The sequence below is a fragment of the Macrotis lagotis genome, chromosome 1 (genome assembly GCF_037893015.1).
Source record: "Macrotis lagotis isolate mMagLag1 chromosome 1, bilby.v1.9.chrom.fasta, whole genome shotgun sequence".
NCBI lineage: Eukaryota > Metazoa > Chordata > Mammalia > Peramelemorphia > Peramelidae > Macrotis > Macrotis lagotis.
This window is the reverse complement of record NC_133658.1, coordinates 292,690,171-292,717,042: the sequence shown is the minus strand read 5'-3', so window position 1 is coordinate 292,717,042 and position 26,872 is coordinate 292,690,171. Positions and strand designations below refer to the sequence as shown.

Sequence of the window (26,872 nt, the reverse complement as noted above, 5' to 3'; positions counted from 1 at the left end):
GGATCCATCCAACTTGCAAGGCAAAGTTCAGAAGCATCAGGCTTTTGAGGCTGAGCTGTCAGCCAATCAGAGTCGCATTGATGCCTTGGAGAAAGCTGGACAAAAACTGATTGATGTTAATCATTATGCCAAGGATGAGGTGGCAACTCGTATGAATGAGGTAATCAGTTTGTGGAAGAAACTGTTGGAAGCTACAGAGCTAAAGGGTAAGAAATATTTAATTTCAATATTGGTGAGTTCTTCAGATAGGAATCCAAAGGTAGATGAGCTCTCTTGATGTAGGACATTGCATGTAAAGTCAAGTTTATATTGGGAAAAGTCATATATTAATTAGGAAGAGTAGATTTGAAGATAATTTTAGTATTAGGTTTCATGATTCTAGGAGACAATTATTGGAACAGATTGAAATGCCAGAACTATATAGTAAATATAATTGAACATGGTAGAAGAGTTAAATGTTCTTTCCTACCACTGAAAAAGATTAGAGAAAATGGTTGATAGACTGTTCAACCCTGGTTGAGAAAGGGATGGATGGACAATTTCATTTATCTGGTAAGAGACCAACCTGATTACTGAGGACAAAAATGAACACTCAATTGAGTATTCAGTTATATTTCATATTAAGATTTTTTCTCCTAGATTTCAGAGTCCTTTTAAAATTCATTTATTTTCCAGTTAACATGCATTCATTATTTTTTCATTTTTCTATCACCCTTTCTTCTCCCCCATTGCAAAAGCATGTATAATCATATTTAATGTATTTCCATATTGGAAACAAAAAACATAAAAAGTTTTAAAAAATGAATTTGCTTGCTCTGCATTCGGAATCCATAGTTTTTTCTCTGAATATGAATGGCATTTTCCTTAAAAAGTTGCTCGGGGATGGTTAGGTGACTCAGTGAATAGAGCGCTGGCCCTGGAAAAAGGAGTGAGAGGGAGAAAAACATCTCACAAAGATCTGGCAAATTTGGTGCCACAGGGAGTCACAGGTATACCTTAGAAAGAGATAGGGGGCGGCTAGGTGGCATAGTGGATAAAGCACTGGCCTTGGAGTCAGGAGTACCTGGGTTCAAATCCGGTCTCAGACACTTAATAATTACGTAGCTGTGTGGCCTTGGGCAAGCCACTTAACCCCATTTGCCTTGCAAAAACCTAAAAAAAAAACAATAATTGCCTAGCTGTGTGACCTGGGGTAAGTCACTTTAACCCCATTACCTTGCCAAAAAAAAAAATTGTTCAGGATTGTCCTTGATTACTAAATTGCTGAGAGGAATTGTGTCCAATCTGACAACGTTGCTGTTAGTGTACACAGTGTTCTTTGGTTCTGCTCACTTCACTTAGCATCAGTTCATACAAGTTGTATTTTTGAAGTCAGGCTGTTCATGATTTCTTACTGAACAATATTACTCTATAACATTTATAGCTTGCTCAGCCATTCCTCAGTTGATGAGGATTCCTTCAATTTCTAATCTTTTGCCACCACAAAAAGAGCTGCCATAAATATTTTTTAAAATGTGGGTCTTTTCCCATTTTTATAATTTCTTTGAAATATAGCCTGTAAAGGGACTGTTGCATGTGGGAGTACTGTAAACTCATCACCTGGTGTCCTTGAGCACTGTTTTACTGGTTGACTGTAGAGTGCCCACGGGAGTGGGAGTGGACCAGGGCCTGGAGAGTTTATTTAAACACTTGTATTCTGGTGAATAAAGGGAGATCTTGGAGATCTAGGAACCTAATACTTCCTGAGCAGCTAGCTAAAAGGAACTTAACAACAGACCACTAAGTAGTGGTTTTGCTGGATCAAAGGGAATGTAGAGTTTGGTTGCCATTTGGTTATAATTTCAAATTGCTCTCCAGGATGATTGGATCAGTTGACAATTCGACCAACAGTGTAATTATTAATGTCTCAATTGTCACACATCCTCTTCAACATTGATCATTTTCCTTTTTTGTTTTTTTAAGCAATCTGGTAAGTGTAAGGCAATATTTCAGAGTTTTAATTTGCAATTTGCTCAGAGTCCTTTTTTTTAGTGGGGGGGGTTTGTTTGTTTTTTTAGTTTTTTGCAAGGCAAATGGGGCTAAGTGGCTTGCCCAAGGCCACACAGCTAGGTCATTATTATGTGTCTGAGGCTGCATTTGAACTCAGGTACTCCTGACTCCAAGGCCATTGCTCTATCCACTGTGCCAACTAGCTGCCGCCCCCCCCCCCAAGAGTCCTTATTAAGAAATATCTGATTGAACTTCCCATCGCTTAAAAGATAAGGGAAACAATTGAGATTGGTGTTTCCATCATGCAGAAGTACATGAAATGATTGTACATGTATGACCTATATCAAATTACTGGTTATCATGGGGAAGGGACTAGAAAGGGGAAGGAAAGGCGAAAAATTTGGAAGTCAACTTTTTTTTTTTTTTTTTTTTTTTAGGTTTTTGCAAGGCAAACAGGGTTGAGTGGCTTGCCCAAGGCCACACAGCTAGGTAATTGTTAAGTGTCTGAGACCGGATTTGAACCCAGGTACTCCTGACTCCAGGGCCAGTGCTTCATCCACTACGCCACCTAGCCGCCCCTAAAATATTTTTTTCCTGAATTTGTGGTCCCCCCCACTCCCCCTTACATGTGAAAACAAGTTCCAACATTCAATTCCAAAACCTTGAGTTCCAAATTCTCCCCTTTCCTCCCCCCTCATTGAGAAAGCAGGTTACTCGATATAGGTTAAAAATGTATAGTCATAAAAAATATTACTACAAAAGTCGTGTTATAAAACTAATCCCCCACCAAAAAAAAAGAGAAACCTCAAAAAATATAAAGTAGGGGAGGGGGAAGCATGCTGTATTCAGACACCATCAGCTCTGTCTTTGGGATGGATAGTATTCTTTCTCAGAAGTCCTTTAGAGTTATCAGCATTGCTGAGAAAAGGTAGGTCATTCACGGCTGATCAGACTCTCACCGTGTGTATAGTATATTGCCCATTGCATTTGCTCATGTAAGTTTTTTACTGAGAGTATTCTGTTCATCATTGTTTATAACAGAATAGCATTTCATCTCCAATCATATACTGTAATTTGTTTAGCCATTTTTCAATTGCTGAGCATCCCCTCGATCTCTAGCTCCCCACCACCAAAAAAGAGCTGCTAACACATCCCTATATATTTAGGTGGAGTGCACAATCTTTTAAAAAATGGTGAAAACTATCCTAATATGTAATTGAAAAAATTAAATATTTGTAATTTTTTTAAAAAGCACAGGAATGGTGGTAACCTTTCTCTTGTTGTAGAACCACAAGAAAATGGGTTTCTGGGGGCGGCTAGGTGGCGTAGTGGATAAAGCACTGGCCCTGGAGTCAGGAGTACCTGGGTTCAAATCCGGTCTCAGACACTTAACAATTACCTAGCTGTGTGGCCTTGGGCAAGCCACTTAACCCCGTTTACCTTACAAAAAAAAAACCTAAAAAAAAGTAGGTTTCTGATCCCAATTTCTATACTAGTGTCATATGGTCTCTTTAGAACAAATATTGACAATAAAAAGTGATTATCCATAATGGCATATAGAAATTCTCTCTGAATCTCAGACCCTTCTCTCTGAATAGGAATAAAACTTCGTGAAGCTAACCAGCAACAGCAATTTAACCGTAACGTGGAAGATATTGAATTGTGGCTTTATGAAGTAGAAGGTCATTTGGCCTCTGATGATTATGGGAAAGATCTTACTAATGTCCAGAACCTGCAGAAGAAGCATGCCCTGCTAGAGGCAGATGTTGCAGCCCACCAGGTAGAGAGTTTGTTTCTTTGGGATATTGGGCATTTTCAGCACCATAACTTGGGAATGTAGAAAAAATGCTCTCACACTAGAATCTCTGGTCATGAGATGCTGTGTAATTCAATGGAGAGAGACTAATGAATTTATCAAATGTTTGTAAGACCCGTTGTGATCAAGTCAGGGTTACATAGATAATTGAAACTACAAAGTCAAAGGAAATTAACATTCTCCTGGAGGTTACTTATTAACTTTAATGAGACTTGCTAAATTTTCCAGAATCCTACAGCAATTGTCTAGGTTCAGAATGCCCATAGTGATGATAGAAAGTAGAGTGGAGACCATCTTAATCATCAGGTTTATTTCTTCCTCCTTTGTACTCATCCCAGGATCGAATTGATGGCATCACGATCCAGGCCCGGCAATTTCAGGATGCTGGTCACTTTGATGCTGATAACATCAAGAAGAAGCAAGAGGCCCTTGTAGCTCGATATGAAGCTCTGAAGGATCCTATGATTGCCCGAAAGCAGAAGCTAGCTGACTCCCTGCGCTTACAGCAGCTCTTCAGAGATGTTGAGGATGAAGAAACATGGATTCGGGAGAAGGAGCCCATTGCTGCTTCCACCAACAGAGGTCAGTCCATCTCTATCATAAGTAAAACAAGTTAATAAACTAATATTCAATTCTAATTCAGTTTTAATATTCAAATAAGATAAAAATTTAAATTATTTTCTTTGAAACTTTAAAATATGTGAATATTTGTTGCTGATTTCATAATTTTGTGTCTTAAAATGCATGTCAAAGTTTACTTAAATTTCAACTATGATAATGATTCCTTTGCAAATAATAGACATTTGATGCTTAAATTGAATAATGTGTGTTCTAAGGAAACAGCTCAGCCTTGACTTTGTTTTATTTAATGACTTGACTGAAGAATTGATTTCTGTTTTCAGGCAAGGATCTAATTGGGGTCCAGAACCTCCTAAAGAAGCATCAGGCACTTCAAGCTGAGATTGCTGGTCATGAGCCCCGTATCAAAGCTGTTACACAGAAAGGAAATGCCATGGTAGAAGAAGGTGAGTTTGACACATTGTAATCATTTTTGGAATTCATGGACAGATGTTTTCTTTTAAATTATTATCAATATGGTTTTTTTAACTAGGATTTTGTTAACTCTTATGGTTGACTTTATTCCACATTGTTGAATTATGATATATATTTGTTCATCCCCTTTATTGTTGCCTTTTTCTTTTCTCCTCCTTCCCCTCCAAAATATAAATTCATACCACAGGTCATTTTGCTGCAGAGGATGTGAAAGCCAAGCTAAATGAATTGAATCAGAAGTGGGAGTCTCTAAAAGCAAAAGCCTCCCAGCGTCGGCAGGATTTAGAAGATTCCCTGCAAGCTCAGCAGTATTTTGCTGATGCCAATGAAGCTGAATCTTGGATGCGAGAGAAAGAACCTATTGTGGGCAGTACAGACTATGGAAAAGATGAGGACTCTGCTGAGGTAAGCCTTTCTCAGAAAGTAGGAGGAGTTGAGCAGTCTAAGGCATTTGAGAGACTAAAAAGAACCATTTGGGTTAGAATAACTAACTATAGAAAGCGTAGGAATAACTGCCTTCCCCCCATTCCCAAGAATGGGGTCTCTGTGTACACCTGTTCCTTATTTTTTCGATCCTTCTGATTGGGAGTCATAAAACTGCAGCAACATTAAAGTCTTTCATATAATCAGTTTGAATTTGTCATGAGTCATTAGGGTGGATACAAAGAAAAAATGTGACATTTCAATTTGTGTGACATTTAAAAAGCCTGCAATTTTCCCCCACTTTATAGTAAGCCATTCAATAAGCTTGAGGGAGAATGATTGATAAAGTAGCCACAGGCTTCCTGTTCATGTTTTTGATGCATTTAATTTTGATTTCAGGCTCTTCTGAAGAAGCATGAAGCCTTGATGTCAGATCTGAGTGCCTATGGCAGTAGTATTCAGGCTTTGCGGGAACAAGCTCAATCTTGCCGGGTAAAGACACCTAGTATAACATCCCATTCTTTTCTCATTTGATAATGCTTCTGGATACTATTAATAAGTATTTCAAAAATAAACTGAATGTGTGCCTAGCATATGGTAGGCACTTGAAAAAAATGTTTATTGATTAGCAATCAGAATGAATGCAGTTTGAGCTCTTAGAGGAGATACACATTTTAGATACACATTTTATTATAGTATAAGAGCATTAACTTCAAACAACGTCAAAACTTAAGTGTTCACTTCAGCACCATGTAAGACTAAAATTGAAACAATACAGAGATTGGCATGGCAAGAATGACACCCAATTATAAAACATTCCATTTATTTAAGGTAATTGACTGCAGGTTTTACTAATTTCCTGCATTAATAAATAAAATATAGTACTTACAAAGAAATGTGGATGTATTAAATGAATACAAGTGATAAATTGAAATTCTCTTTCACTTAACATTTAGATGATACTCTTTAAGAGAGTTGATTTTTAACTACTAAATGTTTTAATTAACTCTTGGTGTTTTAGCAACAAGTTGCTCCTACAGATGATGAAACTGGGAAGGAACTAGTGTTAGCCCTCTATGATTATCAAGAAAAGAGTCCTCGAGAGGTCACTATGAAAAAGGGAGACATCCTTACACTACTCAATAGCACAAATAAGGTAAGGTACATTAAAGGATGGTGAGCCTTCTTTTTTTTCATCAAAACTGATGATGGGGGTACAGCTAGGTGGATCAGTAGATAGAGCACCGGCCCTGCAGTCAGGAGTACCCGAGTTCAAATCCAGCCTCAGACACTTAATAATTACCTAGATGTGTGGCCTTGGGCAAGCCACTTAACCCCATTGCCTTGCAAAAAAAAAAACCCTAAAGAAAAACCTGATGATGGAATTTCTGAATTTTCACAGTTGTACTTATCCTCCTGTAGTTGAAAGTAAGTTTCAGGTTCAGTTTAGAATAATAAAATGTTACATTAGAAAAAAAAACTTTAATCCAGTGTTTCAAGCAATAGAGAAAATATTCTCTCTGATAACCTAAAGAGATTGTTATCAAGATTGAACAGAGACGCACACATACGCATATGCACTTGCACCCTATTCCTTCAACCAGTTCTTCCATAAGTTTTTTGAACAGAAAAAATTGCTATGTCCTTAGCAACCCTTTTTTTCCTCCTAGTATAGCATTAGAACCATAATTAAAACTAGAGTATACAATGATAAAATCTATAAGTGGCATACAATAGGCTTGCTTTTAGGAGTAGTATGGTATCTGGTATATACATATAAAATTTAACTAAATTCTCAGTTTCTTTTTAAGAAGCACTCTTGGACTTTAGATTTAAGTACTCTTTTCTTTTTCTCCAGGACTGGTGGAAAGTGGAAGTCAATGATCGTCAAGGTTTTGTACCTGCTGCCTATGTAAAGAAATTGGACCCAGCCCAGTCAGCCTCACGAGAGAACTTACTGGAAGAACAGGGCAGTATCGCACTGAGACAGGAACAGATTGACAGCCAGTAAGGGCACTGCAAATAAGACCCAAAATCAAAGCATATCAGCTGGTGTGGTCAGCAACTCCCAGTTAAGACCACAATTTTGACTTCTGTGGAATTGAATAGTCTCCTAAGTGTACATCTTTACTCAAGATATGCTTCCTTACCCTGGCTACTTTTCTTAGAATCACCTTTAACATGTGAATATCCCCAGTTTTAACCATATTTCCTGGCTAATTTCCATACTTTTTTTTGTTTTTCCTAACTTTTCATAGAGTTCTCTTTTTCTTAAACAACTTTCCTTTTTTGAAATTAACAACCCTCTTAATCTTTCCATCTGGCATGGGATACTTTCTGAAATTGGTTTTCAGGTTAGGCTTTGGCTCCCTGTCCCCTGGTTCCACTCTAATGGACCTTGCAACTTTTCAGTGTAATTTGTTTTGTGAAGAATAGCACTTTTTTCCAAATCCCTTTGTTAGGCTTTATTATGATATAATTAATTCCACTAATGGACTTATCAGCCAGAAAGTTTGGTAGCCATCTTTTTTCTGCATATCTTCTTTTGATTTGAAAGTATCAGAGGTTATACTTCACCATGGTTAATCTTGTTGGGGGGAAAAATAGAGTTGATTTGTTTATTCAGCAATTTTAGAAACTCCTGTTTTCTAGAGAGGCAACCTTGACATATTCAAAATGACATCACACTGAGATAGACAGACCTGGATTCAAGTCCTAGCAATTGACACTTTTGTACCTTAGGCAGTGGAAAATCATTACTCTCTCTGAGCCTCAGCTTCCGTATTTGGAAAATTAAGTTAAGTAATACTTGTCCAGTTTTGCTAATAGTAAACAAGAAAGGACTTATAAAAGTACTTTATAGTTTATAATATGAATTATTTTTACTGTTCATCATAAAGAATTCTTGATTATTGTGGGGAGATAGTGATTTCCATTGTAAATTGTACAAACTAAGCTTGAAATTTGTTTTTAAACCTTCCTGTCATGTGGAATTGATTAGCCATCAAAAAGATTCTCATCATTTACAAAGGAAACCAGTTCTGAACCTAAAGTTTCACTCCAAGAAATATCTATCCACTCCTATTCCCTCCATAACTTTGAAGTCAAGGAATATGTCTAATGGATATTTTCTTCAAGTTTACAGATCTGAGATAGTCCAACCTACTAATAAGTTGAAATGAATGCCCTGCTGATGATTTCTTTTGCCATTTGCTGGCCTATCCTGCTTTCTAATAGCTTTTGAATGACTCCTTAATCTTCACTTGAATGAGTTCTTTCCCTCAGTCCACCTTGACCTCTGGTGGAGGTTCCAGCTTTACATTAGTTGAATTAATCTCACTAATTTTTGCATGCTTTTGCTGTGCCCCCTCTGTCTGTGCAGGACACTCATAACTAAGGAGGCTGGCAGTGTATCTCTACGTATGAAACAGGTGGAAGAACTGTGAGTAGGCTGAGGGCCTTTCCTGAGCCCCTCTGTCCATTGATGTGTTTGTTGGTCTTGCCTCTGCTGCCTAGTTTGGAAGGGTTGGGGGTTGCTGATTGCTTCTCCACAGGTGGTGGGAAGAATGTTCACTTAGTCTTCCATCTTTCATCCAAAAGGATAAGATTTAAACTATCTTTGGTTGGTTGCTGCTTTTCTCATCAATTGCTTTCATGTCTTGCTACGTGTTCAGAGCGTCCTTGGTTTCACCCTCTTGGTTCTGTTTAGCTGACAGGTCATTCTGTCAACACCAGACACTGATTTGTCTTTAATACCCAGTTGGCTGGTATTAAAAGAATGCTGACTGTTGTGTGGATTCAAATTTGCTTCACTTCATTTTTAGAAGCTAAGGTTTAATTTTTTAGAGTTATGTGAGATGCTTTTTGTCTCAAACCCAGTTTTATTAATTTTTTTCCTAATTTCTGTGAACCCAATGAGGTTACAATCTTTGTATTTTCTTTCATCTTTGATTCTTATTCTTTGCCAAGTCTTTGGCTGGAAGACTTGTAAGTTAGTAAGCTATCTTGGACCTAACCTAATAATACTCAGCTAATCATAAACTACATTGTAATTAATGTCAAGATGTGTTCATTTCTTAATCTATTAGAGACACATTTTTGAAACTCATTCACCATCTTTCTGCCTTGAATTTAAAAAAAAAATTCTTTCTAATCACTTAGGACATAATGCACTGATCCCAGCTTAGATGCCTGTAACATCAGGCTGCTTTCTAGCTCACCCAGCCTACAGGGTTCTTGAGAATGACTATATGGGAGGAAAAAGGAAACCCTCTGTGATACATGATAGTTAGACTATCCATCTCACCTGTGGTTTGTAGTTGCATGCACCACATGAACCATGTGCTTTGTTTCAGTCATTTGCAGTTGTTAGTTGTGAGTATTAAGTGACAGATTTTGTCATCAGTGTGCTTGGCTTTTCCTGTGCTTAGGTGCTTCTTGGTATGGAGGATGTCTGTGTCATCTTCCTGATCTTCTGGTATCAACGTGTGGAGTTTTGACCCCCACACAGCTCTAGATCTTAGTTACCATGGGTATCATGTACAGTAATACTTTTAGATTTGTGCCTTGGAAGCTCCCTAGTGTCAGCCTTGTGTGTTTGTATCATGAGACAGCTAAATGTCTTCTCTTCTGAATCCTGCCAGGTACCACTCTCTGCTGGAACTGGGAGAGAAGCGCAAAGGCATGTTAGAGAAAAGTTGCAAGAAGTTCATGCTATTCCGTGAAGCTAATGAGCTGCAACAGTGGATCAATGAGAAGGAAGCCACATTGACCAATGAGGAAGTTGGCACAGATCTAGAACAGGTGGAAGTGCTACAGAAGAAGTTTGATGACTTCCAGAAGGTAGGGTGTGGTTGGGTTTTCTGATAGATACTTTGGATTTAGAATTAAGTACCTACTGGAAAAAAGGATTTCTTCTAGGTTTATGATGGTCTCTTTACATATATAATATTTACTCTAAATTCCAGAACATCAATATTTGAAACAGAAGTTCATTTGTGACAGTCTAGATTGAAACATGATATTCTAGTATCACTATCTGAATTTCATTTTTATTTAGCATACTGAAACCTAGTAACTCTTAAGACTCTTTCATAAGGCAATTCAGTTTAAATACAATAGTTTTCTCTGCTGCTTTCTCACAACAGATGGTATTAAGAACCATGCTAGACCTAAAATATCGTAGTAGAAATGTATTCTTATAAAACATTGTTATATAATCAGCATTTCAACTTATATCCATTAAATATAGAACTACTTATCTCATTTAAATAGCATCACTTGTCCAAAGCAATATGATAATTAGACATGGATAATTAATTGCTCCTTTGAGACACAAAAAACTGCTGTTATATCCTTATTTCCTTCACTGTGGAAGCTAATTTTTCCTGATCTTAACCATTGTGGAAGAACATAATGACATGATTATGAAGAGATTCCCCACTGTTCAGGGATTCTCCTTGACAATCTTGAATTATTTGCCACCCATATCTTTGTTTCCATTTGACATGTGTACAGTTATATATTTGGCTTTTTCATTAAAGGATTTAAAAGCCAATGAGTCACGACTAAAGGACATCAACAAAGTTGCTGAAGACCTGGAGTCAGAAGGGTTAATGGCAGAGGAAGTCCAAGCTGTACAGCAACAGGTAGGAAGTTTCATTTCTTCTGTCCTAAGGCCCTACTATCATATCATATCATATCGACTCCATCTCTGTCTGTACCTTTAAAAATCCTTAGTAACCACAGTTAACTGACAGTGATTTCTATGTAAGTTCTTGAAAGTTGTTTAATTCCTTGAATCAATTCAGTAGGGAAAACCTTTCTCCTTGTAGGAGGTTACGTAATGATAATCTGTTTATGTTGTATTAAAAAAAAAACTACTACAGAGCATCAGAACTACCAACCAAACTTACTTGGACAACAATGTGTTTCAGTAAATTAACTTCCAACGCATGATGTATCATGTCAATTTTTAGTTACTTCCTGTAAAAAAAAGTCAATTTCTCATTTTTCCTCTTAACATGGTTACAGTATATACTTCATGCTTTTGGCTCTTTTTTTTGTGTATTGTGTTATGAAAGTCTTTCCAGATTTACAAAGATTTTTTGCTTATTTGTTTGTGTATTATTTCTAATGAGTTCTTCAAATAAATATATTAATCACCAGACCCCTTTTAATAATCCTTATTCTTTTGAAGAAGTCTCTATTCTGACTAAGAGAGATCAAAGATTTCTTTCTTGAAATTCTTCTATAATATGCTTTTATGCCTTTTGAACAAAAGATCTATGACTTCATCAGAGGAGATATTTTTCCAGTCAATCAATAAGCATTTTTTAATTGCTTGCTGTGTTCCACACAGCTTAGTATATAATTTTGATGAGTTTCTTTGGGTAAAAATTATTCACAGCCTGACCTGTCACAAGGCATTTTTTCAGTCATCTCTCCAACTTGGTAGCATTCTAAGAACTAAAATTTTAATGGAAGCACTTTTGCTGAAGTTACATTACAATTCTGCATTAGTATGCTAATTTGTTTAAATTTCAGAATAATGAGCAAACACAGAACAGGTATAATCAATTTCTTCTCATTCTCTACTCAGATGTTTTCACTGTACAAATCCATTAGTTGTTCGTTTATTTCAGTGTTGTCTGACTTGTCATAACTACATTTGGACTTTTCTTGACTGAGATAACTGGAGTGGTTTGCCATTTCCTTTTCTAGCCTATTTTACAAATGAGGAAACTGAGGAAAACAAGGTTAAGTAATTTGCCCAGAGTCATACAACTAGTAAGTGTCCAGAGTTGGATTTGAAGTCAGAAAGATGAATCTTCCTGACTCCAGGCCCAGCAGGCCATCCAAACCATTAGATCAGGTCAGTTATCTAACTTCTAGTTATGAGTTTTACCCTAGTGTTAATAAACATAATTGGTGTGCATAACTCCTCAGAGAAGTAAAATGCATTGAACTCAAGTCAGGAAAAACTCAGTCCTGCTTCTAACCCTATCTCTGGGCAAGTTCCAGTCTCCTCGTCCCTCAAATGGAGATAATATCTTTATTAGTATTTATCTACTTCATAAAATTGTTTGAATCAAATGAAGTTATGCAGGTTTGAGTACTTTGCAAACATTATATCATTAAAGTAATATATAAATTGCTTATCATTATTATCTAATTTTCCTTCCTGTGATAGTAAACAATCCTATCTTTTTTTTTAACTTTGCAGGAGGTATATGGTATGATGCCCAGGGTAAGTCTTCATTATTGTAAATATAATTTTTGAAGAACTTGAATATGGTAAGGCTTAGGATGGCAAAATTTTAAAACCACTTGAGGTGTCTTTTGCTGACCCCTCAGAAATGTCTTAAATAGAAAGTCCTTTGAAAAGAAATAGAATGGGTGGCTAGGTGGCACAGTGGATAGAGCACTGGCCTTGGAGAGTCAGGAGTACCTGAGTTCAAATCCAGCCTCAGACACGTAATAATTACCTAGCCTTGTGGCCTTGGGCAAGTCACTTAACCCCAATGCCTTGCAAAAACTTAAAAAAAAAAGGAAATAGAAGACTTTTTACTTTTTTTTGCTGCAAAAACAGCTGTAATTTTAGCTTTTCCAGGTTATTTTCCACATCTGTTATTTCAATGTTTATTTTTCCCCCTTGTTTTGAAAAAGTAGTAAAAGTGTAGTATAAATATGTTGATGAAGGCTGGTCTTAATCCATTCTTGTGTTTTGGCTAGGATGATACTGATTCTAAGACTGCTTCTCCCTGGAAGGTAAGGATTCTGTTAACAGTATGTTGCCTTTAAAATGTTTTATCTCTAAAAGATTTTTAGCCATTTAAATTTCTCCCATAATAATATCTTGGGGTTTTTGCCAAATATTTCAACTATTTCCTTATTTTCTCCATCACCCAGTGAGCTATTTCTTATAACAAAAAAAAATTATAAAATCTGAGAAAAAAGTATCCTGGAAAAGCTAGTACATCAACTAAGGCTGACAGTACATGTAGTAGTCCACATTCAGAGTCTCCTACCAATGGAAGGAAGGAAGACATTTCTTTATTTCTTTTGGAACTGTTGAGAAGTTAAAGATTCTCTTGAAAACCCACATGAGCTTTGAACTTCTTTAGGTTTTTTTCTTTCACATAATTCTCTTTTGTAGATCAGTTAATATTTCAGGCACAGAGTAAAAACCAAGCACATAGATTAAACTGCATAAAGTGGTTATTAAGTTTCAGGTCCAAAATTATGGTGTTATTGTACTGCATGGTTAAGCACACATCCTACCTCCCTATTCATACTGCTGTCTAAAGGATATACCACAAAACTTTCAGTGGACTAAATAGAATGACAGGATTTTCTCCCCCTCCCCCCATCTGTTACTCTTCCTGCTTTTACTTACTTAAATAATATTTCTTTAATGATCTTTTTTTCCTTGCCCTTAGTTGACCCTATTGATTTAAAACAACTTCATGACTATAATTAGTAATTTCACCAATTGTTAATATAGCCATTTGATTATATAGGCTTGATTGCCATTTGTAATTTCTGGAGTGTTTTTCCCTTTGCAATAAGTTCTGGATTTTTGTTTTTCACTAATCTAGATAATTAGTTATTATGACTTCAGTTTTTTATCTTTCTCATTATGCAGTGGGGAAAATGAGCCATTGAAATATGTCTAATTGTTGACATTGGATATTGTGATCAATGCTACTATTGATATCTTGAATGAAAACTCAGCATCCTTTTATCCTTTTAACATCATATTGGTTGACAATTAGTCAGGCATGATTGGTGTTGAAAGCCTGGTTTCCTGTCTGTGATTAGCAGATCTTTGATTACTCTTGCTCTACTTCTGCCTTCCTTCCCCATTTAGTCTGCACGTCTGATGGTTCACACAGTGGCCACTTTTAATTCAATCAAGGTAAGAACCAATGAAAGCTCTGCTTGCAATTTTCTTGTTTTTCTTCAGCTCCTCTCTTCCCTTTTTTTGTGATTAATCTCCAATGATATGGGCTCCACTATTCAGCATCTCTTGAATCAGTGCTGAATTTCAGATACTATTACTGAGGCTTACAGATTTATTCAGATGCCCTGTCATAGAAATCTCATGGTGGGGATCCACTGTTAAAAAGGCATTACTTGGGGACAGCTAGGTGGCGCAGTGACTCCAGCCCTTAGAGTCAGGACCTGAGTTTCAGATACTTAATAATTGCCTAGCTGTGTGACCTTGGGCAAGTTGCTCTTTATCCCATTGCCATAAATAAATTAAAAAATTTTTAAAAGGTATTACTGGTTTTCAAGTTTCTCATGCCTTTGGTAAAGAATAGTATCTGCTTTAGCCCTGAAAAAGTAATTTTCATTAATCTTGCATTATTGCACATTTTATCTTGACTAAATTACATTACTCTTATTTTGAGAGTACACATTTATAAGCAGTTTCTCCTAAACTTGTGAAGGCCCACAGTATATTAAAGTGGGAAGAATTTAGCATGCTTTATATTTATTAAAGTCTCTTGAACAAATATGAGAAATTAATTTTCTCCAAAGATATTTGAGCCTTACTTGGGTTATCTTTTATTTCCTAAAAGAGATCTTGTGGAGGTCAAGATTCCCTAGGCTACTTTTGAAAGCTATGAGTACAACTCTAGTGCTAGGAATTAACCAGTACCACTAAAGACCTCAGTGTTGGTTGCCATGGTCCTGTCACTTTGAATAAGCTTAAGAGGATTTTGTCTAGTCCATACATTTCATTTTGTGGTCTGGCTTCACTTATGTTCTCATTGTTGAAGTTAGAAGATTTACCTGGAAACTAAGGAACAGATTATATGTTATACTAGAACTTTATCTTATCTTCCTTTAACCATTATCACCAAGATAGGCTTGTTTCAGGAAAAATGTGAAGCCCCATTGTAAAGGCAAAAATTATAAGCAAAACTGATGATTGCATATTTCTTCCATAGGAACTAAATGAGCGCTGGCGGTCCCTACAACAGTTGGCTGAAGAGCGAAGCCAACTTTTGGGCAGTGCCCATGAAGTACAAAGGTTCCATAGGTGAGAGATCCTTGTTTAGGAATGAAGCAAAGGATAGAAGAAGAAATAAGTAATTCTTGATTTGTAATATTCTTAGAACTTAAAGTGATTTTAGATCCTCAGAGCTAGATAAAGGAAGATTCTTCACTACTTAAAATAGGAGTTAGCAAACTATGACCTACAGGCCAAATCCAACCTGCTACCTAATTTTGAGTTTTTTTGGGGGGGTGCATGAATGAATAACTTTTTTTTTTTACATTTTTAAATATCTTAAAAATGAATTTCCCTCACAAATACATGTTTAGCTGAGGTCACAGATGATATGAAAGAGCATTGTGTAGATAAACCTCAAAAATAAGTGTTGTTCAGGTGTTTCGTAGCGTCCAACTCTTCATGACCCCATGAACCACATGTTCTGTTCAGGGAGTTTTCTTGGCAAAGATATCAGAGTAGTTTGCCATTTCCTTCTCCAATGGATTAAGACAAAGGTTAAGTGACTCACCTACAGTACAGAGCTTGGAAATGTTTGAGGGGAGGTTTTGAACTCAGATCTTCCTGACTCCAGACTCCAGTACTCTTTCCACCTAGCTGTGCAGATACCCCTGCCCTTCCCCCCTCCCCAGTAAATAAATCCAAGTACCCCCTTCTATTGTAGAATTTTTAGGAATGTTTTTACTTTAAAAAAAATTTTTTTGAGGGTTCCACAAAAACTGTGTAGCAAGCTAGGTTTTTCTTACTGGCCCTGGTTTATCAACCAGGCTTTGATTTAAAGGATTTCTTCAATCTCCTGGAATAACATAGAATTTTTATTCTTGACTTCTTTGAAAGCTACTATATGGACTTGAATTTTATTGTTTAGTTCTATTTTTAGAACTTTTTAACAATTAAAGATATATTTTTAAATAGTCAGTTGAACGAACTACCTCATGAGAGGTAATAGTACAATGAAAGTACAAGTAGTAGGGACGGCTAGGTGGCGCAGTGGATAGAGCACTGGCCTTGGAGTCAGGAGTACCTGAGTTCAAATCCGGCCTCAGACACTTAATAATTACCTAGCCGTGTGGCCTTGGGCAAGCCACTTAACCCCATTGCCTTGCAAAAACTAAAAAAAAAAAAAAAAAAAAAGTACAAATAGTACAAGAAAGACTACCTGTAACTGATGGTGTGTGACTGGTAAATTTCCTCACCCTTTGTACTCCTCAGTTTCTTTACCTATAAAATGGGGAGTATAGTACTTAAATCAAGTGAGCTGTGCTGCATGTAAAATGCTTTAAAATTGTAAAGTACTATATAAATATGTTACTTTAAAAATTACTGATAGTGATCCCCTTTATTATAAAGGTTCTTCAAGCAAAGATTGAGCAATTTATCAGAAATGTAATAATATAGATTCTTGTAGGTAATGAGAAATCAAATATATTAAACCAAATATTACAACTAAAAATCCAAAATTTGAATCTCAAAACAAAAATAGTATTTGTATGCAGAGGACAGAGCACTGGCCCTGGTAGCAGGAGGACCTAAATTCAAATCCAGCCTCAGACACTTACCAGTCCCCCAAAAGTTTTATATTTGCCTTGTTTCTTAAATTACAGCCATTTATTTATTTATTTGTGTACTTCTCTCTACTTCTGTTCAGTTGAATGATTCATTATATCAAATAACAGATTAGTAAAACCAATAGACAGTATATTGTACCTAGAGCTTAATAAATCAATGCTTGATGCTTTGCCTTACATATACAACATCCAACTCCTTAGGTGCCTCATCTGCTTTGTTACATCAAGGAAAGAAATGTGTTTCATCATCCATTCTTGAGGTCTCAGATTGGTCATTACACTTACTTGGTGCTTAGTTACCTTTTAATGATGGTTTCATTACATTGTAAATTTTTTCCTGGTTCTACTGATACAGGATTTTGATAGAAACATTCTCATGTTTTGTTTGTTTTGCATTCCTCAAAATTAAGTTGCTATGCCACTATAAGTTCAGTCCTTTTCCCATCAAGTGCTCCCATTTAAAGTGCTGGTGTTGGATGTAGGTTTGGCCTGCCACTGGTGTTAGTTAAGTATTGTTCTGTGCACCAGTCTTCTTAGTATGATTAAAAGGACTACAGTGAACTAATGACATATTCTTGCTTCTTAGTAGTGAAGTAGTTTAACTGCAGGTATGGAATGAAACATTTTGTCAGACATGGCCATTGTGTTTTAACTATGTATGTATATTCTTTGTTATAAAGGTTCCCTTAAGGGATCAGGAGTAGAGGGCAAGGGGTTGGTAAAAGAAAATTACTTCACTTCTTAAACTGCACCAATATGGAATGCAAGTTTAAATTCCCATGGTTGATATTTCAAAAAACAAGTTCCTAGAGCATACGTGCTCTGTCTTCTGTAGAGATGCTGATGAAACCAAGGAATGGATTGAAGAAAAGAATCAAGCCCTAAACACAGACAATTATGGCCATGATCTGGCCAGTGTCCAAGCCTTGCAACGCAAGCATGAAGGCTTTGAGAGAGACCTGGCAGCCTTGGGGGATAAGGTGAGCTGCTTTCAGACCCAGACAGAACAAAAACCTGGTGATTCTCCTAAGCCTGCTCCCGACTGGATTGTTCTGATTTCTTCTCTAGGTGAATTCCCTTGGGGAGACTGCCGAGCGCCTGATTCAGTCCCATCCCGAATCAGCCGAAGACCTTCAGGAGAAATGCACCGAACTAAATCAGGCCTGGAGCAGCCTGGGGAAAAGAGCTGACCAGCGCAAGGCCAAGCTGGGGGATTCTCATGACCTGCAGCGATTTCTCAGTGATTTTCGGTAAAGGTTTAAAGCATTTTACACATGAATGTCGTGATTTTGTATGTCTCAGTTCCATTTGAACAAGGAGTTTTTATGGTCCTAAATGAAAAGTAGAACCCATCCTTCCCCATTACTCTCTAAGTTGTCCTTTTAGAAGATTTCCAAGTGGTTGCCTTGTAAAAAGGGCTGATGGGGAAACTGTTTTTCTCTGGGGAGTTACTGGGTTTTGAACACAGTATGAGCCAAGTCTCTTGAGTTTCTTCACCCGCCCTTAAAAGTTACTGAGTTTTCTTGGACAGATGGCCTGCTTGCCAGAGAATGTAATATTTCTTCATGGATCTGTTTTCTAGGGACCTCATGTCTTGGATTAATGGTATACGAGGCTTAGTGTCCTCTGATGAATTAGCTAAGGATGTCACTGGAGCTGAAGCTTTGTTAGAAAGACATCAGGTAGGTGAAATTTCCTGTTGGATATCAAAGCCACCAAGAATTTGAAGACAGTTTATTCCCTATCTGTTGGAAGACCTCTCTCTCCACCTTTTGTTATGAATAGGTTGATAACATTGGACTGGGCATTCCACTGCCAGTTATTTAATCCTTTCCCTCCTTTTGGCAGGAACACCGAACAGAAATTGATGCCAGAGCTGGCACTTTCCAGGCATTTGAGCAGTTTGGGCAGCAGCTGTTGGCTCGTGGGCACTATGCCAGCCCAGAGATCAAAGAGAAACTAGATATTCTGGATCAAGAGAGGGCTGATCTGGAGAAAGCCTGGGTTCAGCGCAGGATGATGTTGGATCAGTGTCTTGAACTGCAGGTACCTTTTTTCCTTGATAGCTATTTATTTTTCACCATAGATCTGTCCTGGTTATTGAGCTCTCTCTCACATCAGCCTTTTCCTCCTCTTTAGTTGTTTCACCGAGATTGTGAACAAGCAGAAAATTGGATGGCTGCTCGAGAGGCCTTCCTGAATACTGAAGACAAAGGCGACTCCCTGGATAGTGTGGAGGCTTTGATCAAGAAACACGAAGACTTTGATAAAGCAATCAATGTTCAGGTACAGCATTTGTATGTTAAGAAGAATCATCCTTCCCTAAATTAACATTCTTTGCCTCTTATTTGCATGTTTTACTCATCTAATATGACCAAGTTAGAATCTGAGATAATTAAAAAGAAAAGAAAAAGGCAGATAGTACTTCAGAAAACAGCTTCAGAAAAACACAACTGAACCAACTATTTTAGATGTAAATTATAGTTAATCCCAGGATTCCCCAAGAGAAAAATTGACAACTAATTCACATTTAAGGGAAGAATCATGTGATTCGTCCTTGCTGTCCTTTTTTGTTTCTGAAGCTGTGGATTCCTTCTTAGGTTCTTCTCTGATAATGAAATAAGTAGATGTCACAAATAACGGGCAGATTAAAGCTTATTACACCCTAACATTATCACCAAACAGGGTTTCTGAACCCCCCAAAGTAGTCATTCTTCTTTGAATAACTTCATATAGTTATTCTCTTTTTGCTTTTATGAGGCAGTAGGGTTAAGTGACTTGCCCAGGGTCACACAGCTAGGTAATTTTTAAGTGTCTGAGGCCTAATTTGAACTCAGGTCTTCCTGATTCCAGGGCTGGTGCTCTATCCACTACACCACCTACCCACCCCTTCACAATTATTCTTTTTAAGTAATTTCATCCTGCATATGCTTCCCAACTTCAAATTGTGATTTTCTTCATTTAATAGGAAGAGAAGATTGCAGCTTTACAGTCTTTCGCTGACCAGTTGATCTCTGCAGACCACTATGCTAAAGGAGACATTGCTAACCGTCGCAATGAGGTTCTGGACAGGTGGGTATTTATAATACATAAATTTCGTTGGCAAATAGACTTTCAGTTTAACAATGGAAATTAATTTTGATCCATTAAGTCAGGATTGGCATACTGTGATTTACTGCTAACATTGTTTTAGAATGTGAAAACCATTCCAGGCAGCTGCATGCAGATCCCTGTTCTTGGGTGGTTGTTGTTTGCTTTTTATCTTAGATTAAATTGTTGAAGTAGGTTAACCTGATCTAATTTTCCTTCTGTAGGTGGAGACGCCTAAAAGCACAAATGATTGAGAAGAGATCCAAGCTAGGAGAATGTCAAACTCTACAACAGTTCAGTCGAGATGTTGACGAGATTGAGGCCTGGATCAGTGAAAAGCTACAAACAGCAAGTGATGAATCCTATAAGGATCCTACCAACATTCAGGTGAGTTACTAAACTGATAGGCTCTTCTGACAAGTGATGGAAAAGATGTAAAAGTGAAAATTGATATAGTCTTTTGTAAACCTCTCTCTTAGGCCTATCTTCTAGCCCAGTGATATAATATGAGACTATGTTGCATAATTAGTCCCAAAATAAAACATTTTAAATCTTCCTTCTATTTTACTGTTTCATAATTCTGGCAAAGTTATTTTTTGTTTTTGTTTTTGTTTTTAAGTAACTGATATGTGGAACTGTGTACTGAACTTTTGTCTCTTAATCTATTTTGTAGCTTTCCAAGCTGCTGGTAAGTTTGGCTTTTTTTAAAAGCTTGGTTAACTAGCTGCCAGTATTTGTGTTCTTTTGTATAGATTATTGATATCTAGTCATGTTCATTTTGTTAGTCCATTCATCTTTGGTTTCTCTAATCATCCATCATATTCCATCTAGGTGTCCCTTGTGGGATGTGGCTTTCTTTGTTTTAATTGTGTGGCCAAAAAACTCATTGCCTAGGCATGTTCTGCATGATCTGTTTGATTCTGAGGCAGTATTTGGGTTCTCTTCAAAGCAGTGTTTAGTAATAGAATATTTTAAACTTTAATATTTCATTGATAAGCGTTAACCATCTTCTTTTTTTAGCAGATGTTACCATCCTCTGTTTGGACTTTTGGTTTAAAATTTGGGTCTTTTATATGGAAGGAAAATCCTTAATTGTATGGAGCCTTAAGTTGCCATTCAATAAAAAGAAATTGCCTAATGTCATAAGGAGATACAGATTTTTTGCATTAAAAGCCTAGTAGGATAGCATTTTGTTTTGGGGGTTGTTTTTTGTTTTTGTTTTTACAAGGCAGTGGAGTTAAGTGACTTGCTCAAGGTCTCACCTTTAAGTGTTTGAGGTCACATTTGAATTCAGGTTCTCTTGACTCCAGGGCCAGTGCTCTATCCACTATGCCACTTAGCTGCCCCAGGAACTACAAAATAATTAGAACTAGAAACAAAAGGAGGATAGAATTTAATCAGTGATGACAGAGATATGTAGGTCTATTTAGACATGTAAGTCCTTCTGGGTGTTTATTAAGAAGTTGATGTGATGGGGCGGCTAGGTGGCACAATGGATAAAGCACCAGCCCTAGAGTCAGGAGTACCTGGGTTCAAATCCAGTCTCAAACACTTAATAATTACCTAGCTGTGTGGCCTTGGGCAAGCCACTTAACCCCATTTGCCTTACAAAAAAAAAAAGCTGATGTGATATTGTCATATTAAGTGACATTTTTCCCTTTTGAAAATTCTCTGGTAAATTCCTTTTTTTTTTTCCTGTCACCTTTTAACTCTTAGTAATGGATTTGTTGCCTTTTGGCATAGACCCAGTCCTTGAATAATTGCTGCCTCTCTAAATAAACATTTGATGCAGAATCTTCACCAACAGTAGTATATTTCCTCTTTTTTTTTTTTACCTCTGCCTTCTGTACTTTTGAGTTCTGTTGTGGGGTTTTTTGTTTGTTTGTTAATAAAATTCTCCAGTAGTTTTCATTCTCTGAATTGGGACGTTACAGCTGTCATCATTGCTTATTGTTTTTGTTTATGCTAATAACAGTATAGTCTCTGTTTTCTTTATGGATTCTTAAAGTAAATTAGTCTTCCACTCTTGGGGGGTCCAACTGTTCTCATGGTTCTACTCTTTTTTTCTTTTTGGCAAGGCAGTGTGACTTGCCCAAGGTCACACAGTTAAGTAATCCTGAGATTGGATTTGAACTCAGGTCCTCCTGACTCCAGGGCTGGTGTTCTATCCACTGTGCTAGCTGCCCTGTCATCTAAGACAAATCTTAAGAAGAATCTAGCCTGTGGTTCTTTAATAGACTTGGTTTTAGGTTAACCACAGTTACCAGAAGACATAAATTACTTAGTCTATATTTATGCAAGAGGCTTTAAATTTGACTTTTTTGCTGACTAGCTTCTTGTTTTATATTGATGTTTTTATTAGTTTTGTGTAGTAAATCTGAAATCCATTTGAGAGAAAGTAATTCTCAAATAAAATCAAAATTGCAATTTACTTACCATAGTATCTGGAATTTGAGCTCTCCTTGAAATCTGTTTCACCTCATTAAGAAAAGGGTTAGGAGTCTTATCATTTACAGCCTTTTTAAGTTTAGTCATTTGATTTTTTTTTAGGTTGCTTTTTTTTGGTAAGGCAATGGGGTTAAAGTGACTTGCCCAAGGTCACACAGTTAAGTGATTGTTAAATGACTGAGACCAAATTTGAACTCAGGTCCTCCTGACTCCAGGACTGGTGCTCTATCACTGCACCACCTACCTGCTCCCTCGTCATTTCATTTTGATAACCCCCTTTCCTTTTAAACTTCCTATAAGTCTCCTCTCTTGAGAGAATTTTCTATAGCTCACCTTGTCCATGAGAACAGCTTTGGAGCCCAGTCCAACTTAGTGCATAATGACACTCTGTTTTTGCTATCTCCAGAGCAAACATCAAAAGCACCAAGCCTTTGAAGCTGAGCTTCACGCCAATGCTGACCGAATTCGGGGAGTCATTGACATGGGCAACTCCCTCATTGAGCGAGGGGCCTGTGCTGGCAGTGAAGATGCTGTTAAGGTCTGAATCTTTACTTCTCCCCCTGTCATGTATTACCTTGTCTGACCTTTCTTACTTAGCAGGAGTAAAAATGACTTAAGTTTTAAATGTCCTATTGTCCTCATTGGAAATCCTAGGATTGATAGTGCTCAGAGCAAACCAGGCAGTTCTAAGTGACTTGTCCCTTGCTGTCTCTTGCACAGGCCCGGCTGGCAGCCCTTGCCGACCAGTGGCAGTTCTTGGTGCAGAAGTCAGCCGAGAAGAGCCAGAAGCTGAAGGAAGCCAACAAGCAACAGAACTTCAATACTGGCATCAAGGACTTTGATTTTTGGCTCTCAGAGGTGAGATTAGAAACTTTGCCACTGTCCCATAAGAATTATTTCCCTTCAATTTTTCATCTAACCAAGAACTTGGGAGAAGGGCCCTTATTTGTTCTATTTAATGAGAGAATACAAGATTCTTTCAAACAGAGCCTGCCGCAGGAGGGTCATCAAAGAACAAAAGTCAGAGATTTGAAGACAATCAGATACCTCCAGAGTTCCAACAATAAACAATTTCAGCTAATGATCTAGTGTCATTTTTCCTAAGACCAGTGAAGCAATCTCCAGGAAACCAAAATCTTTTGAGTTTTGGAGCAAGTGGTTGTAGAGATGAAAAGAACAATTCAGTCACTTTACTGACCGTTAGATAAGTTAGTTGATACCATGTTGTCACAGAGATGGCACCTAAAAATCACTGTACTGGTGTTATGCCCAGCATTGCCAGAGCACCAAAGCGCCTCACTGAATGAGAAGTAAACCATATTCAAAAGGTCAAGGACTCCCACAGCATCCAGACCCCATCAGAAGTCCTGTTTCCTCAAATCAGGCTATGGGGTGAGACAGTTGTGGAAAAGAAGGAGGTCTTTGCACAACATTTCCCTCACTATGAAAAACATAATGAATAAGTCATGTCATCATCTATGTGATGTCTTGGGATTCTGATTATAAAGGATAACTACAAACTTAACTGCAAATTATCTCCCTCAGTAGGGTTTGTAAAAATTCATAATTTATAAACCAGAGCAGATTTTGAAATTGGCTTCATGCTTCTGCAATAAGATAGCACTTTTAAACTGAATTGTCTACACTAATTAAGATTTATTGACTGTTTTCATAGGCGACTAAGACAGCCTGAAAATATGTTGTAAAAGTAATGTAAAACCTAGAATGAAATAGTTCTTGAAAAAGTTGGGCATGCGACTGATTCAAAGGTGACTTCAGTCATAAAGGTAAAGATTTGTGTGAAATGGCATTATCTTCTTTGGTTCTTCCCCTCCCAGGTGGAGGCTCTCTTAGCTTCAGAAGATTATGGTAAAGACTTAGCCTCTGTGAATAATCTCCTGAAGAAGCATCAGCTACTTGAGGCAGACATTTCAGCCCATGAGGTAAGGTTGCCTCCAGAAAAGACAGATAAGACTTCTTAGTGCAGAGAACACAGGTCATGCCAGGGGGCGTTCTGTGACAGCGTCACAAATGGCTTTTGTGATCAGATGCCTCAGTCTGCAGCGTACTCCTTCAAGAGTACTGACTTACTCAGTAGAACATCCTAAAAGGTGGTTCTCCAAACATGTAAATAAACTGGAAATGGCTTGCTTGTGCCATCATCCCCTTTAGGAACTTGACTGATAGTTTCCTTGTTTCCTTGCTTTTGATTACATTGTTAGAGATCCAGCTCTCACACACCTCTTCCTGTATCCACAGGATCGTCTGAAGGATCTTAATGGACAGGCAGACAGCCTGATGACAAGCAGCGCCTTCGACACTTCTCAGGTGAAGGAAAAACGGGACACCATCAATAGCCGCTTCCAGAGGATCAAGGGCATGGCTGCTGCTCGGCGAGCCAAGCTAAACGAGTCTCATCGACTGCACCAGTTCTTCCGGGACATGGATGATGAGGAGTCCTGGATCAAGTATGTGCTGCTGAGAGGCTTTGTCAGTCTTTAAGGGGGCAGTAAGTGTGTTAAGCTCTGTCATTGGCAGACAGCTGTTCAGGCGTCCATCTCTTTGATGGTCAGCAGAATTTTGATGCCCCTGCCTCTGCTCTGTTGGACTAACTCAATGTGTGACCTTGGGGGAAAAAAATCACTTGGACCTAAGTTCCTTGATATGTAAAATGAGGAGGTTGGACTAGATCTCTAAATTCTCTTTTAAGCTCTAAGATTCTATGGTTCTAGAGAAGATAAATGAGATCATGTCTATAAGTCAGTCTGAGTGCCCAGGTGTGGGTTTTGTGGTCTGGATGGGCAACTAAGTTTTCAGTTTTTTCTTTTTTTTTCCTTTTCAGTTTCCTTTCTTCAGAAAGAGGTTTTTTCTTCTTAAAAATGTTAGATTACTAAAGCTAAACTGATGTAAATTCTAAAAAATAAAAAGACCTGTCTAAGGCACGTAGAATCTCTTTTTTCCCCCCAAGAGAACTTGCAAAGGAAAGGTCAAAGAATTACTTCAAACTCTTCAGCCAAAGAAGATTATGATTGACATACTGGAAGACTCACTTTTGAATTATTTTGGGGGAGAATAGATAAATGAGGTGGATTTTTGAAGATAATTATAGCATTGGGATTAAAGGACATTTTGGGTCTTGCCTTCACAGAAAGCCATCTTTTGAACCAGAATACAGTTTCCCAATCCATTAACTTAACATAGCACCAAAAATATCTATAAATTTGACTTTTTTCCTCTGTTCTCCCGTACAGAGAAAAGAAGCTCCTGGTGAGTTCAGAGGACTATGGCAGGGATTTAACAGGTGTACAGAACCTAAGGAAAAAGCATAAACGCCTCGAAGCGGAGTTAGCTGCACATGAACCTGCCATCCAGGTAAATGCATTATGGCAGTGTTAGGAGGGAGGGAGCTATGAAATTTTGATTGGACATAGCTAGAACAGTAGTGTCCTTCCTGTGACAGAGCAGAGGCTGAACCCCAGGGTACACTGAAAAGAGAGGAGTGGAATTGGCATTCCCAGCATAGATGGGCATTTCAGTTATCTAATAAATACATCCAAGAAGAGGGAAGGGAACCCATCCAATTTAGTCATAAAGGGAATGATACAGCCAAGGGATAGGACTGGGTGGTGGGAGAGCACTGTGTTATTGTGATGATTCTGTGCCTCTCAGGCTGTTCTGGACACGGGAAAGAAATTGTCTGATGACAATACAATTGGCAAAGAGGAGATCCAGCAACGCCTGGCTCAGTTTGTGGAACACTGGAAAGAATTGAAGCAGTTGGCAGCTGCTCGGTGAGTGAAACCTTGAACCTGCTTCTCCCAATTTCATGAAGCAAATGAGGACTCCATTGTCCCTTTTTGTGTTTAGTATCAAATGCCACCAGTGTCTTGTTGTATGCTGAGGTCAAATGAACCAGAATATACTTTGGTGTCTCTAAGCCCTTTCCGGACCCTCTTTTAATGAACATACAACCCTTTACATGCTAGACCTAGAATCTGCCTCCAAATCCATGGGAGGACATGGATCAAGCCAGTCCTGGCCCCATGTTACTTAGCTGATCACAGGCGGGGAAAGGAAGTGAAATTGCATCTCCAACCTACTTAGGGTTACAGGACTTGTGTTCTGGCTGTGATGATGGTTCCCTTCAGAATGAGGGGAAGCAAATATGAGCATCTTTTTTGTACACCAGGTTATAGCTTCTGTTTTAAATTCAGATAGACGGACCCCCAGAGCTCAACCTGAATGGCTGTTTTTTTACTCTTGATAGAGGCCAACGTTTAGAAGAGTCCTTAGAGTATCAGCAATTTGTAGCCAATGTGGAAGAGGAAGAAGCCTGGATCAATGAAAAAATGACCTTGGTAGCTAGCGAGGATTATGGAGATACCCTTGCTGCTATACAGGTAAATGAGACACTTAAAAAAGATCACCAATCTTGTAGTAGCCACTATTTTAAAAATAGTTACT

The 26,872-nt window shown here is 37.8% G+C and overlaps 1 protein-coding gene across 9 annotated transcripts in view; it reads left to right on the top strand.

The window, feature by feature from the left end:
* SPTAN1 (spectrin alpha, non-erythrocytic 1) overlaps nucleotides 1-26,872 on the top strand; it is a 62,552-nt gene that overhangs the window by 24,181 nt on the left and 11,499 nt on the right. For 2 of the 9 annotated variants that reach the window (XM_074211018.1, XM_074211014.1), the window contains exons 15-44: nucleotides 2-206; nucleotides 3,588-3,769; nucleotides 4,144-4,387; nucleotides 4,708-4,830; nucleotides 5,046-5,263; nucleotides 5,681-5,773; nucleotides 6,303-6,437; nucleotides 7,140-7,288; nucleotides 8,664-8,723; nucleotides 9,925-10,123; nucleotides 10,825-10,929; nucleotides 12,507-12,530; nucleotides 13,016-13,051; nucleotides 14,154-14,201; nucleotides 15,241-15,332; nucleotides 17,706-17,850; nucleotides 17,939-18,120; nucleotides 18,453-18,552; nucleotides 18,719-18,916; nucleotides 19,010-19,156; nucleotides 19,839-19,942; nucleotides 20,185-20,347; nucleotides 20,634-20,648; nucleotides 22,815-22,946; nucleotides 23,129-23,266; nucleotides 24,247-24,351; nucleotides 24,668-24,876; nucleotides 25,660-25,780; nucleotides 26,078-26,199; nucleotides 26,676-26,808. In XM_074211018.1, coding sequence (XP_074067119.1) covers nucleotides 2-206; nucleotides 3,588-3,769; nucleotides 4,144-4,387; nucleotides 4,708-4,830; nucleotides 5,046-5,263; nucleotides 5,681-5,773; nucleotides 6,303-6,437; nucleotides 7,140-7,288; nucleotides 8,664-8,723; nucleotides 9,925-10,123; nucleotides 10,825-10,929; nucleotides 12,507-12,530; nucleotides 13,016-13,051; nucleotides 14,154-14,201; nucleotides 15,241-15,332; nucleotides 17,706-17,850; nucleotides 17,939-18,120; nucleotides 18,453-18,552; nucleotides 18,719-18,916; nucleotides 19,010-19,156; nucleotides 19,839-19,942; nucleotides 20,185-20,347; nucleotides 20,634-20,648; nucleotides 22,815-22,946; nucleotides 23,129-23,266; nucleotides 24,247-24,351; nucleotides 24,668-24,876; nucleotides 25,660-25,780; nucleotides 26,078-26,199; nucleotides 26,676-26,808 — 3,927 coding nt within the window. The remainder of the gene's footprint in view (nucleotide 1; nucleotides 207-3,587; nucleotides 3,770-4,143; nucleotides 4,388-4,707; nucleotides 4,831-5,045; nucleotides 5,264-5,680; nucleotides 5,774-6,302; nucleotides 6,438-7,139; nucleotides 7,289-8,663; nucleotides 8,724-9,924; nucleotides 10,124-10,824; nucleotides 10,930-12,506; nucleotides 12,531-13,015; nucleotides 13,052-14,153; nucleotides 14,202-15,240; nucleotides 15,333-17,705; nucleotides 17,851-17,938; nucleotides 18,121-18,452; nucleotides 18,553-18,718; nucleotides 18,917-19,009; nucleotides 19,157-19,838; nucleotides 19,943-20,184; nucleotides 20,348-20,633; nucleotides 20,649-22,814; nucleotides 22,947-23,128; nucleotides 23,267-24,246; nucleotides 24,352-24,667; nucleotides 24,877-25,659; nucleotides 25,781-26,077; nucleotides 26,200-26,675; nucleotides 26,809-26,872) is intronic. The other 7 variants (XM_074211021.1, XM_074211017.1, XM_074211020.1 and 4 more) reach the window with 4 other exon arrangements.